Source organism: Rattus norvegicus, chromosome 17, assembly GCF_021556685.1.
Source record: "Rattus norvegicus strain SHRSP/BbbUtx chromosome 17, alternate assembly SHRSP_T2T, whole genome shotgun sequence".
NCBI classification, from domain to species: domain Eukaryota; kingdom Metazoa; phylum Chordata; class Mammalia; order Rodentia; family Muridae; genus Rattus; species Rattus norvegicus.
The window spans coordinates 17386008-17400729 of NC_141550.1; the positions used below are offsets into that span (position 1 = coordinate 17386008).

At 44.4% G+C, this 14722-nt stretch overlaps 1 protein-coding gene across 3 annotated transcripts in view; it reads right to left on the reverse strand.

Annotated features, from left to right (window-relative positions):
* The window catches only part of Rnf144b (ring finger protein 144B), a 150007-nt gene that overhangs the window by 11996 nt on the left and 123289 nt on the right, over positions 1–14722 (reverse strand). For all 3 annotated transcript variants that reach the window (XM_087591245.1, NM_001108881.3, NM_001443855.1), the window contains 1 exon segment: positions 7123–7183. In XM_087591245.1, the coding sequence (XP_087447371.1) occupies positions 7123–7183 (61 nt within the window).

A 14722-nucleotide genomic window follows, 5' to 3' on the forward strand; every position in this document is an offset into this window, starting at 1 on the left:
CACAAGCTCTTGAAACAGAGTATTCCATTTCTCTTCATGTAATATGCCCTCTGAGGAAACATATGAGGCTATCTGAGGGGAGCAGTGGCCTTTCCTTCTCTGAATGCTTCTCTGAATGTATTTTACACATTCCTTACTCCGGATGTTCCTCTCTTAGACCTCTGCGGTTAATGTCAATCTGATATAATCACTCTAATCAGTTGCAGTACTGGGAGAAGTTGTGATGTGTTTCTATCAACCAGTTGTTTCAGGCATCCAAAGTGGTACAACGGAACTAGAAACCATAACCTCGGGAACAGTTGCGGATCCAATGAATTCGAACCCAGTGTGATTGCTGCCCACAGCCCAACCCACACCCCAAGAAGGGATCTGAGCTATAGGAAACAGAGATTTCAACTTCCCCCATCGTGACCGGACATGAAGTGTCAGGCAGGGAACCATGGAAGCCGGGCAAGGAGGGAGGCATTGAAGCTCTCTACAGAGGGGCGTGTCTGAGATGCAGCGTTGGGTGGGTCTGTGGTCGTGCTGACACCCTGCTGGACTCAGACAAACACTATGACGTGACACCATTCAGACAAATGCTATGACGTGAGACCATTAGGTAATATACCTTCAACAGATCACCATCAGATATGTCCCATTACGTAGGGACTGAGATGCTACCTATGATGCATGCCATACTTCCGCTCATTGCAAATCACTTTTGGGGCTTTTCCTAGTTTGATTGATTACTTGTTTGGGTTAACGTGGGGATGGGACATGTCTCTGTCAGTAGCCCTGTACTGAGTAAAACCCCAGCCTTATTCTTCAAGAATGGCTTCCAGAGCTTAAATAGGATCAAAAGGAGAGATGTTAGGAGCACAGATTTTTAGCTCTGGCCAATTCTCCCAGTTGACTCTCTCAGCCCCCTTGCATCTTATCTAAACATGTCCGTCACGACAGTCTGAATGTCCCAGAGCTGTACTTTTCCCAGACTTCTTGCAGCAAAGGCTTGGCTTGGGATGTGATTCCAACCGCCAGGAAGGAAAGGAGAGATCTGACCTTACACAGGGCTTCTAGGCTTCCTTGGGACAGGCACAAGGATCTGAGGGCACTTGGGAAAAGCTAAGCAGATTAAGACATTTGAATGGCTAAATCAATCAAAGCCACCACAGCCTACCCAAGAGCTTCCTGTATATGTAGTAGGAAGATGTTCTGGTGCGTCCAGCTATTTTCAGACATTCCATGCCTTGTCACTGAAAGCGTATTAACTGATAAGGCTACTTCCAGTAAGAGAGAGTAACCACACTGAGGGACGGCTTCTCCCATGGGGAGACTTTACTGAGAGGATTAAAGGGCCATGTCGAACACGACCTTAGAAGTTTTTCCTATGCCAATCGTTTTATCTCCGTATGTAGCACATGGATAATGTGCAATCCAATTGTAAGCAAAAGCATATAGTATTCTGTAGAAACCTTGTCCACCACAACACAAATACGTATACTTATTTAGAAACTAATAATAGATGTGTTCAATGAAAAGACAAGATTACAGAATAGTATAGATGAATGATATAAAACTATGTATATAGAGACATATTTTAACTGCTTCTGGAACACTAATGAAGGTCACAGCTTGCCCCGAATCAAAGTCAAGGGTGGGGTGAAAAGGCACCGGTTTTCTTTACTGTTAATATGGACTCTAAACACTATACTTATTTACTGTGTACTGTGGCCGTGGGCATGTCACTCCATGCATATTCCGGGGACACCGTGTAGGACCTGGTCCTCTCCTTCCACAGTGTGAGACCCAGAGACTGAATGTAGTCTTTGGGGGTGATGGGTGGGAAGTTCCTTTACCTGCTGAGCTATCCACCTCAGTGTTCTGAGTGATTTTTTTTTTTCCTTAAAAGACACAAATACCACTTGTGTAACTTTTTTAATTGGCTCTTAAGTTATTTCCGGAAGCTAGGCATAGTGACTCACGTGGGCAACATTTTTCCTAATAAAAAAAACAATGTGTTGCGCCTAGAACTCTGCTCTCAATAACCGCCATCCAACCAGTGCCGTAGGGGGTTAAGGAAGGGTGGAACATCCAAGAGAGTAAGCAGACCAAAGAGTTTTATCTTTTACAACCTAACCGCCACACCCAGGTCTCTTACAGATGCAAATGAGAGATGTTTTTGGATGAAAGAAGAAGTGTTTTGGTACCTCAGAGTTAGAAAGTACAAAGGACATTTAAGTAAGTGGTTCTCCTATCTTGTCTCCAGTTTTCTTCCCAGCAAAGGTCCTATGGCGTGAAACCACGCACTCTGTCAGTTACTAATTTGGTTAGAATTACTAGAGACGAACCTGGAGGCCTCTACGCTTCTGAGAACCACTGACACTGAACACACATTAATCTTGCTCTCATGCTTGTTTGTAACCGTACATTTGTAAAAAATCACATTTAAGCCCTTTGTGGGTGGAGTCACGGACAAGCTTCAAAATTACAAGCGGTTTTGATCTGTTTCTAACGTTTATCTAAATGGTGCACAGGTAAAGGTCAGTTGGACTTTATAAGACAGAAGACAAACCCAGAGCTGAGGCAGCAGTTTAACACAACACCTTTCTTCCTTCGAAATGAGGTGGTCAAGAGCAATACCACCCTCCAGACTACACTAAACACAGCAGGCTCCCCGTGGCCTAAAGTCAAAATCCTCCGTCCCCTCTACCTCCCTGCACACCCCAAAGTGACATTAACTTCTTTGAAAACTCCAAACATATACTTTTTATTTTCAAGAAAGGGATTGAAAAAATCAATTTTATGAGATGTAAGCGTGTAGTTGCATATGGGAGTTCCTCCAGGTAGATACCAAGGTCCTTAAAGGCTCAAGTCCTTTACACAAACGGTGCACTATTTGCACACTTTTCAACCATCCCTGGCTTCCTTAAAACACAGACTACAGTGCCATATGGACAACTGTTATGCTATTCAGGGAATAATGAAAAACCAGTATCAGTATAGTATCAGTATAGAAGCAATTTTTTAAAAAATATATTTCCAATGGGAGGCTGACTAAACCTATGGGTGCAGAAACCACAGCTACAAATGTTTTTTAAAAAGATTTATTATATATATATATATATATATATATATATGTGTGTGTGTGTGTGTGTGTGTGTGTGTGTGTATGTCTGTGTGTGTGTGTGTATGTCTGTGTGTGTGTGTGTGTGTATGTCTGTGTGTGTGTGTGTGTGTGTATGTATATACTGTAGCTGTCTTCAGACACACCAGAGGAGGGCATCAGATCTCATTAAAGATGATTGTGAGCTGCCATGTGGTTGCTGGGATTTGAACTCAGGACCTCTGGAAGAGCAGTCAGTGCTCTTAACCACCCCTGTAAAGCTGGAGTCATCTCGCCAGCCCCCCTGTAAAGCATATTTCTTATTCTGAGTTACTGATAGCTGGGAAAACACGGTAACTTCCACAAGGCTGGGGCTCAGTAATCACGTAAATGATTTACCAATGTGTGAAATTGGAACTGTATTCTGAGAGACTCTCATGCAATACTCCCAAAGAAACGCTACATTACGAGAATTCCCTCCCTTGGCTCCTTCTAACCTGAGGTGCCTCATCTCCCCTTTCTTCCTCAGCTCTGGACCTTCCTTCTTGTGTCACCTGTGAGGAACATGGCTGTGCACGTCAGTCTGCAAGCCCATCATGTAATAGTGACCTTGGAACTTCATGATGAGCATGACACGGGGTGCATTAGCTAATTAATTGATTGATTGATTGATTGATTGGGACATTCGTCATCGAAGAGACAAAGTCACAGACTGGAACTGCAACTTGCTTCTGCAAAGGAGATCTGGGTGGCTGAAGGAAAGCCCCGGGGCTATTTATCTCAGTTCCTGCAGTTGTGCAAAGCAGGGCTATTTCTACTTCTGCATTCTGACAATTATTAGGAAATCGAAACAGCCTGCGACAGGGCATCTAAGAATTAGATCTGACGCAGATGACGAGTTTTCAGCTTTCAAAAGACAAATCCAATCGAGCTCAGCGTTAGGGAAGGGAGTGAAAGGGGAAGAGAAACAAAACAAGACAAAGAAGAATCTCCAACCCTTGTTTTTCCTCGCATGACAACCGGCAGCGTTTGACAGGCGCCATATGAAATTTGTTTTTATTATTCTGTTGTATACTTTCTTAACCAACAAGAATGGTTCCACCTGTGACCCTCTGCCATTGTGAGTCTACCGCAAAAGAGACGCCACAGGAGTTGTTAATATTGTGGGGAAACACCACACCTCCAATTTAATTTAATTATCAGCTGATATGTCAAGCTGTTTTAACTTTTATGGCCTGATGCATTTTTAATTATGCCAAAGTTAATTTGCCTTCGGTATCTCAAAGTAGAAGAGTCTTCTGCAGACAGTTAAGATGCCATTAAACTAAAGTAATCAGAATTAACATCTGCGACAGTCAGTATAATCCATATAGCTAGAGTGGCTGCCATCAAACAGACTGCTCACCGGAGACTTGGAAAGACTCAAAGATTTTCAAATTTGGGATAACATCTAAAGTCACGGTTATGAGACCCACAAAATGTTGTGTGTTTGGTAAGTTGAACGTGAGCCCCTAAGTTATAGCCAACTATCAAAAAGAAATCATAATATTAAATAAATTTTAGTTGCTACTACCTGCCTGGGATTCCTTTCTCTTTAATAAGGCCAGGTTGGGCATCCTACCTAAGTGAGTCATATCTCCTGGAGGATGTTTAGAGAAAGGAGAAGCCATGACTAGCGTGAGGGGAACATAAAAGGAGGTGGATAAGGTGCGTCCTGTGGAATTTGCAGACTGTTGAGTTTCTATACGACAGTCTAGAACCTAGGAAACTAAGGATGGAACCCTCCAGAAACACATGTGGAGTAAGACGGAGAGAAAATGGGCAGTGCTGTTGTGCTTGGGCAGTTGGGGGGTACAGGACACGTGAACCTGAGGAGAGAGTGAGCCTGCCAAGAAGGGCTGTGAAAGGATACGGCAGACCATCCTTGCCCAAGAGATGGGCTGATGCTTGAGGAAGTGTCTGGAACTGTAAAAAATTATACGACTTAAGCTTTTTATAAGTGAGACACTTAGAGCAAATCCACGGGATCTTAAGCTAACCTCAATTCCTCTTTTTATGAGATGAGAATAAAATCTACTGTCAGTGAGAGATCCACAGTGGGGCAGCTACCTAGCCTTTTTAAGTTGGGAAAAACAAATTCTATGAATAAAATGAAACTATTAGATCGACCTATCGTGGACAAACACAGAGAGAAGCAACCCCATCTACAGAGACGTCCTGGCGCAAAGCCTGCCTAACCTTCTGTAATTAGATGGAGTGCACTACAACGTGGTATTGAAGGTGTCAGCCAATCATAAGGAGAGCTGAACACTGGGGGACTCAAAAGTCCCGTGAGGCCAAGCGCCACCCGGGGAAAGAGCATGATATGTTGATTATTTTCCGTTTGTGCCTTACCCAAAAGGTTATTAACCCCACTTGGATGCAAGGACCTGTTTGGCCAGCTAACTAAAGAGTATTCTGTTTCCATTAACAATGTGACAGTCGTTACACCTATGGCCACATGGAGATGCTCCCTAAAGAGGGTCATGACGATGTCATTTCGGGAAAGGGGGACAGGAGAGGAACAGAGTGCGGTGTGAAGGTGATCAGGGTTTTATTGTCAACTACAATATGACAGAGGAAACAGTCACAGGCCGTGGTCTATAGATATTAATATCAACCTAGTCACGCCCCAGCTCTTGGTCACTATGTTTAAAATCAAGCAAAACAATACATTCATCAGTGAGAACCAATCCACAGACTGTTTTAACTTTGGGAGCCATTACTGCTTGTCTAACACGGAGTTATTACATCCCCTGTATGTCAACAATGAGACGTCAGCCTGCTGCTGAGGGGCTGGGTAGTGCAGTAGTTAGAGAGGACGGTGGTAGAAAGAGGAAATGCTATCACGTATGCCTCGAGAGAGAGAAAATCAGCTTGTCATACCGGCCTTAGTTGGTGCCCCACCCATGACAGAGGAACAAAAGGGCCCAGAGTTCATAGACCGCAGGACCAAGCCAGGTTTCAGCTTAAGGAGGTGAATGACATACCCCTGCCTCAGGCTTCCCTTCAACGCCCCTCCTCATGCTCCCAATGGGTTTTCCTTGTTCCTCTAAACACATCACCTTTCAGAGCACTTTGGATAAAGCAAAGGAGATGATGGTGACGGTCCCTAGCAAGTGTTGAGCCTACCAGATGGACGTTCAGTTACCCCACACTCCTGGCAAGAAGAACAAGTCCACATCGACACACCGATTCTCACTTTGTTTCTTTCTGAATAGGGCGGGCAACACACTCAGGGAGAGAGACTATACCCGGCCTGCGCGGGAAGCATCCCCCTCCGACTTCCCAACTTCCCAAAAACTAAAAAGATACAGTTTTCAGTTCAAGGCTGTTTTTTAGGGTGGCAGAGGGGGGAATGGCGTCCTCAAGAAGACCTGTCAGAGACAAAAGGACTAAGAACACACTCGTTGCAGAGACGAGGGCTCTGTGGGGAGAAAGGCTGCGGAAGTCAGAAGGACAAATCAGCCCAGTGCTCTGTAAATTCTATTAGAATAACACACATCCAAATTCTTCGGTGTCACCATGACTACGAAAGTGGTATGAGAAGGCGGGGCGGCAGATACCTCATCATGAGGGCCAGTAGCAATGCTTTGGCTTGCTAATGTTTGAAAACCATCTTCAGGAATGAGAAAAGCAACGAGAAGCCTATTCTAAGAGTTATCCTCCTTTGTGTCACTATTACGAAACCATCTCGCTTTCGTAATACCTTTCTGAACCGATCCCAAATTAAAAATACAAAATAACCAACCTAACGAAATCTCATTTCCTGCTGCTAGTCTGCATTTTTTTTTTTTTTTTTGGTTCACTTTTTCCCCCCAAGCTGTGGCTGGGGAAGAGTTGAAATCTGCATGTTTGCAATTACTGTTCACACTTCTCATAGCCCTCTTGTGGTTCTGTTGACAGCCCACAGTTGCCTTAATCTTGCATGAAGCTCGTGTAAAGATGGTCTGTGTAAAAGCCACATTCACCACCGGGATAAACAGAAGAATGTGTACCTCGTTCAAACTTTAACCGCTGATAAAGCTGAAACTCATCCACGGGCACCAAACAGGCAATCTGAAATCAGAGACAGGGAGAGATGAGATTCTGGTCAGCAGAGGGTCCCGCAAATCGACAGCCCTTCCTGATAACGTTCTCTGACTTGACTGACCTCTACACCCTCTCTCCGAGTTGTCTGGAAGCCATTATCCCTACGTGTTCATGCAGCAACACATGTAGCCATCTGCAAACCATCCCCATTCCCCTCCATGGCTAGGAACCACTGCTTGGGCCATCAGTGACAAAACTCCGATTGTCTCCATTCCTTGGTCAGCAGCTACTGACCACATTTTATATTCGGGTCTCTCACGTTATTTGCGTCGGGTATGGAAGAAGTTCTTTCCTCCTCTATGCTCACAGGAAAAAGAAGCTTTCAAAAGACTAGCTTTGGATCCGAGGGCAAACAGGCCATGTACCTCAGCAATTGTGCCAACTCTGTAGGTGGAGATGGTAGTGCTCTCTCTGTGTGATATAAACTTCGGTACTGACTGAATGCCCTTCGCTTATACCACACGGGCACAGGATACAGTAGCAACAAGAGGCTGTCTTATGACATTCCTTGTGACTAGAGTCCCATTTCCTCTTCGGACAGCAGAATGAACCAAAGGCTTCCTGGTAAGCAATGCTAACTCATGCTAACACTTCCCATTAAACATCTTACCCTCTCAAGGTCGGAGGGAGGAAAAGCCAACTGCTTTTATAAACTGGCATTCTAAAACTGTTAGTTCCATTGACAGGGATATATAATTGTCTCGATGTTACCCACTTACAAATGAGAAACTGAATAAGTAGTGATCAGCCTCCCAGAAATTCAACAGGTTAATGGGGGCCCCTCCTCGTAGCCTGATAATTCCAGCAGGAAACTATTAAGCTACTATGTACATATATTTATTATATACACTATGCATGTATGAACTATAGATACAGTTTTGTTGCAAAATACATTTAAATAAGAACATTTTTGCAATTGAAAAAACAAAGCCTGCTTTGAGAAAACCATAGTAAGTTGGTGCTGTAACTAAAATTGCATTTAATAAATACAATTAAAAATTTTTTCTTTTGAGACAGGGTTTCTCTGTGTGGCCTTGACTGGCCTGGAATTCTCTCTGTAGGCCAGGCTGAGAGACTCACCTGCCTCTGCCTCCCAAGGCATCAACAACCTCTGCCCGGCATACAGTGCATTTTAAAAGTACATTCAAAATTTAGTTATGTACCTCAGAAGCAGACTCAACTGATTTATTTCACGAATCAGTCAGACCAAGTTAACAAAAAAATGAACTAAAGACCAAAAAATAAGCCAGTTTGGTCTTCCTCTTACCAAACTAAGTTTGGTAAATTTAATCCACTCTAAAGTACATTCCCCCTCAAACTTTCTTTCACCAAATTGGAAATAAAGATGTATTCTCAGGGGGCCTAGAGAGATGGCTCAGTGGTTAAGAGCACCGACTGCTCTTCCAGAGGCCCTGAGTTCAATTCTCAGCAACCATATGGTGGGTCACAACCATCTGTAATGGTATCTGAAACCTTCTTCTGGTGTGTCTGAAGACAGCTACAGTGTAGTCACATAAGTAAAATAAATAAAAATCTTAAAAAAAAAAATGTGTTATCAGGACAAGTCCCTTAGGCCCAATTTCACACTATATGTACTTTGCTATAGTTCTGTGAAAGGGATGATTGGACTTGAGCAACACAGAGAACTAAATTCGTTCATCCTGTATGCCCTCCCCCCCAAAAAATAACCTCCCCTGAAGTGCAAAGGCATCATGGGTAAGATTCAGAGCCAGAGAGAGCAGTCCCAGGCTATAGGCATTAGGAAACGGAGCTCGGTGCTCTGTCTGCTTTGTCAGTGATGGCTATGTGTGGAGGGCAAATGACTTCATGTTCCTTCACCTTTGGGTCCAAGGTGACATTCTGTGACCCTATTTTCAGCCTCCTCTTCTCCAATGGTACTGAGATCATCGATTCTATGCAACAGCCATGAGGCCAACTCGCCTCCATCTAAAATTCTCTGTGGACTGATACACACCGTTTTAAAAAATCCATCAAAGGCGTCTCCTGATAATGCTGGTTTTTCCAGTTCGTATAATAGCTAAGCCACATAATATTTATGGAAGACAAGCAAAGGAAAGATCAAATGTCTTAGAAAGAGATCATATGTTAAAGGGACAGAAAGAAAGTGACACAGTAAGAGGAATTGACAACAGGGTTGGAGGTTTATTTTGAATTAGAAAGACAGGTTTCATCAGAGTAACACTCTATGGCTAACAGGAAAGGCATAAGTCTCTAATGTGTGTGTGTGTGTGTGTGTGTGTGTGTGTGTGTGTGTGTTAGTCGAGTTTGAATTTTCCGTTTATTATTTCATAAGTCAAGTAGTTATTAGAATCAGGCCTTATCAAAGTAGGTCAACTTTCCCACTGAAGTTTGCAGCCGCAGAGAATTGTCGATGCCCACGCTTCTCTTTCAAGGATATGGACCCCGCCTAGGGAGAACTCATCTCTTTCCCAGCTCTGCCCCTCAGACCTGCATCTTCTCGACATCCCACCTTGGACTTGATGTCTAGGCTATGGGGAAGGGGTGCTCAAAGAGTAAAAGTCACTCAGAGGGAATATACACACTGAAGAGTCAAAATAAATCTACTCCCTGATCTTTTCACCTCTTATATCTTGTAAATTAAACTAGTATCCTAAAGTGTCTCTGTCTCAGTGTGTCTTCTATATGAGAGAAAGAGTCGGACACAGTTTTTTGTTTGTGTTTGTTTTTGAAGTATATTATCCAAAGTGTTAATTCCTGGTTTCCCTGTCATTTGGAGCTTAGTCATAATTGTGCAGTTTCCATTTGCACAATTATAAAATTTAAATAAGTTCTTTCTGGATGAGTTCTGGAAGGTTCTATAAGGCTACAGGTGAGAGGGCTACAGCAGGTGTTTGAGGATGGTCACAGGTGCTTGAGAACTGTCCCACGGCTAGTCTGGCAATCCCAGGAGACAAATGAGATTATAAAGGCTTATCTCACTTTCTACCTTTATCCTCTTTTTTTACCCAACAAAGATATTCAAAATTGTCCAAAATCACACTTCAATGCTCTTTTGAAAAAATATGTTTAATTCCCAGGTAATTTCAGACTTAAGACATGTCACAGAGGCTGGATGAAGACTTTCTGCACGCTACTCTCAGCTTCTTGTATCAAAACTGTCATTAATTATTAAAAGAATGCAATTGAAATCAGTATGATACAACGGAATGATCGCCAGAACTTATTAAAATTTCACACATCCTCCCACTAATGTCCCTCTCCAGTCTGGTACCCAATCCAAACCACAGCCCTCTGTCTAGCTGCAAAGTCTCCTGTCCCTCGGTGACAGGGTTTAGTTTATCTTTCCCTCTCCTTCTCTTCACGTGTTTGAAATGTGTAGGCCAGTGGACGGCGTGCTGTCCTCCAACTTTGGTTGCCCTGATGCCTTCTCTTGATTAGATTCAGGTCGTGATATTTAAAATAACGTATGAATATATATATATAGATATAGATAGATATAGATATAGAGAGAGATATTCATTCATATTCAGGTGTGATTTGGGGAGCATTGGGGTGACAATATTAGTGATATTAACATCTTGACTTGATTAAGAGAATCTACAGCAGAGTTCTCTGTCCTTTGTAATTTGCATGTATCTTGTAGGAGTGCCTTGATTCCAGATCATTTTTTGTAGTATGTCTGCCACACGAATGTGGATGCCTAAAGAGACCAGAGGGGGGGCGCTAAGAGTTCCTGCAACGAGAGTTACAGTCTGTTGTAAACCATCCAACCTGGTACTGGGAACCAAATGGGTCCTCTAGAAGGCCAGGAAATGCTTTAACCATTAGTCATCTCGCCTGACCCTTAATCAAAGATACTTAAAATAGCTAGCACCCTTCAAAAATTAGGAGAATCAAAAAATAAAGATGAAAACCTTATTACTTAAAGTTCTTCAGGCAGTGGGTACTCAGATGACTCTGTGTGTGTGTGTGTGTGTGTGTGTGTGTGTGAGAGAGAGAGAGAGAGAGAGAGAGAGAGAGAGAGAGAGAGAGAGAGAGAGAGAGAGCGAGCGCACAGGAGGCAGGAACACATAAAATCACCATCACTGGTGGTTCAAGGCATTACCTCAGCAGGTTTTGTGTGAGGACTTTCACCTGAGTTTAAAGCACAGAATCATGAGTTCTAGGTGGTCACACTGGGACTGTGGAGTGGTTACTGTGGATTATCTGGAGATGGTGTGGGACCAAAGGCTAGTGAGACCACTCAAGGAGTCTGTATCTAGCTGTCCTGTAGGGAGATAGATACTGTATAAAGCAGATACTTGGACTGACCAAATGGAGGAACTTGGGGCAGGGGGAGATCGGAAAGTATGTCAAGGGTGAGTGACGTGGCTTCTGCCATGAGAAAGTCCTCAGAGTGCACTCGAGGATGATGGGATGTGTGCCTACATGTGTGGAAACTACACACAAGCAGACAAGGTGTCTCTAACAGCCGAGACGAAATGAGAAGCAGAACACAGCTTTCTGTAGCACTGTTTGCTATGACCATAGGACGGAAAAAGCACCCCAACCCCCACAGTAACCCTAACCTCGTAAAAAAAATTACAGAAGGAAGGAAAGGAGGAGAGGGAACAGGAGGGGAGACCCGCTCGTCACAAATATCTATGCTGAAAGTAATAGGAGACCCCCCCCCCCAGTAAGAAATGTGGGCCACGCAGCATATATTCTTTTGGATGAGAACATTAAAATGTCATAGTTAAAAATTCTAAGTTAAGGACAGGCTTTAGGGAGCACTGTCTTGTAAAGGCTTGTAAAGTCAGGCCGATAGGAAAGAGAAGTCAAGAACGTATTCAGGTCTAGCCCTTTAAATCAGCTACTTTAAAAAAAAAAAAAAGGTAAAGAGCCAGGTTGACCAGTAGACTACGACAGATGAGTGCAATTGGCAGTGGGTAGCTCATTATGACTTAGCAAGCAAAGTCTGGGCCATTTCTGAGACGCCGTGACTTGCAAAAAGTGAAGGCAGGAAAAACCAGTTGTAATACCAAGTCTGATCACGGTAACACGGAAACCAGCCATGTCTTCTGCCCAAAAGCACCGGTGCCTCCTTCTAACAGGGCAGAAAGGGCACCCGCCATTCATCTGAGTGTAACAAACACCTAAATGCTAGGGACCAAATCCTGAATGGAAAACGCCAGAGGGCATCAAGGCAGGGCCGAGACCACCTAGACCACCTACGCACTGCAAGCCTCTGGATGAAGCACCGTGTGCAGCCTGAGACAGATTCAACGGAAGAACCGCTTAGTTTTCTTAGGCGGCTTTTAAAGACCTTCACGGCTTTATCTCCCACTTACATGGGGCTTTAAATACAGCTAAAAAAAAAAAATGAAGTTTTAAATGTGTTCAGAAATAAATTTCAGCTCAAAAATATCTCATCGCTCTGGTTTGGCAGAGTCCTCTGTCCCCTCCCACCTACAGAATTTAGCTTTTCTCCAGCCAGCACACGTGACGACGGACGGGTATTAGGGACGGAGTTAGTCCCTTCCGGTTTGTGAGTCGGCCCCTTCCGGGTTGTAATCCCCACGTCATGGGGGGGATGGGAGGAGTTTCCCTAGCCTGGGCATCTTCACTTTCCAGCTCCCCCTTCCCACCATGGTAATGGGAGGGGAGGATGTTAAAGGAGAGGTGGGGAGGTAGCCATGAAGAATGCTTGGTTCCTACAGTGCCAGCAGCTTCTCCCAAAGTCACCTCAAATAAACACATCATCTGAGGAAACTATTTATTTTGCACCTGCAACCTTAGAGTCCCTAGCCCTCCCCCTCCCCCTCCTCCTCCCCCTCCCACCTCCTCCCCTAGACCTCGGGGGTCTACACTACAGATCCCTTCCTACAGAAATCCTGAGCCCCTGTTCCTGACAGGGCCAACTGTTCCCGCCCTTCCTCCTGTGCATCCTGTGGCACTGGAAGTAAAAGCCAGACCGATTGTTTTAGTGCTCCAGGCCCTGGAGAGAAGCTTGGTGTGTGAGAGGCAGCTGAGAGGCGCATTCCTGCCCTCCCCTGCCAGCTGCCAGTTGGAAGCTCAGTTGCCTTGGCCACACGGTGACAGGTACTATTCCAGCGGTTTTATGTGCTTGTCACTCTAATGTCACACAGCACAGACACTTTAGGCTCTCCAGGCGGGGGCATGCCACTTCTCCAACACTCGGGGAACCGCTGAGATTAAACGCTGCCTTTCAACATGGAAATTGTACTTAAAGTGAGGCTGACAGAAATAACAATCTGTGTCCTGTGTTTATAATTCCATGTTGGACAAGGTTCCTGGTTCCGATACATGGGAAAACCCTGCAGAGCAATAGATGAAAGTACCAGATGACGCAACGGAGGAAAACTTGACTTTCCCCAGGCTCCCAGAAAGGTCACCTCTAAGCCGCAAGCCACTGTCCATCACGGGGCTTCTGGGGCACTGAAAGGGAAACTGTCATGCTCTTTTGCCTCCTGTATAAGTTAAGCAAGGCTCGAACCGGGCATCCTGGTATTAAATGCTTTACTAACGAGGCTATTCTTGACAGAGAAACATGAAGAGGCAGAGCCACAGCTGAGCCAATGTGGAGGGTTCAGGAAGCCAGAGAGAGGAAGCAGAGCCAAGTGGATAAGCAGGACCTGCACAGGAAAGCACGCATGTGCACAGAGATTAGCTGCTGTGGCCAGAACCGTTCCCGACAAGTATGGTTATGTTACCCGTAATGATCACATATTTCTCTCAAGTGGAAGGTGGGAAAGGGTGGGGGTGGGGGTGGGATCCAGTCAGGCGGTGTACAGACCAGCCCCAATGTGATATAGTCAGAACCGCAGAAGATGTGGGCCACACAGTAGCACAGGGACGCTATATGAGGAAATGTGGGTACCAGGAAGGTACCCAGAGCGTCTGTGTGTGGTATTTTCACTTTTAAAGGAAGAGTTCCAAATGAACAGATGTAGCTACTTAGATCTCCGGTATAATCTTCTGTTCAGTTCAAAAATCGGAATGAAAACACTCCGTCCCCCTTCCCCGCAACCGCCACTGCAAGGTTTTACCACTGGAGACAAAGTGAGGGCAGGTAGGTTAAGAGCTTGACTCCTACATCCGAACGCTCACCTCTAGCTGGGCTCTCTGTAAAGCCAGTGAGAATGGAAATGGCCCATGGGTGCCCTGAGAGTCTCATTCATGTAAGGAGAAAAGGGCTGGGTGGATTTTAAATCCGCTGGGTTTGGAATAGTTTTGTTCTGTTTTCTCAACTCCACTTTGAGATTTTATATATATATATATATATATATATATATATATATATATATATATAAATTTTGAGAAATGCTATGGGCTTGTTTGCTTTTAATATATTATTTGGAAGAATAGCTAGACACAGCCACAAACAGCCAGAAATGAATGAGAACTTGTACCACCGGGAAAGGCTGTACAGCAGGCGACCGGGAAATGGGCAAGGACAACAGAAAACCTAAGGTCTGTTCTAAAGACATCAGCCCCAGCCACCAGCATCCAAGATATCAGTGC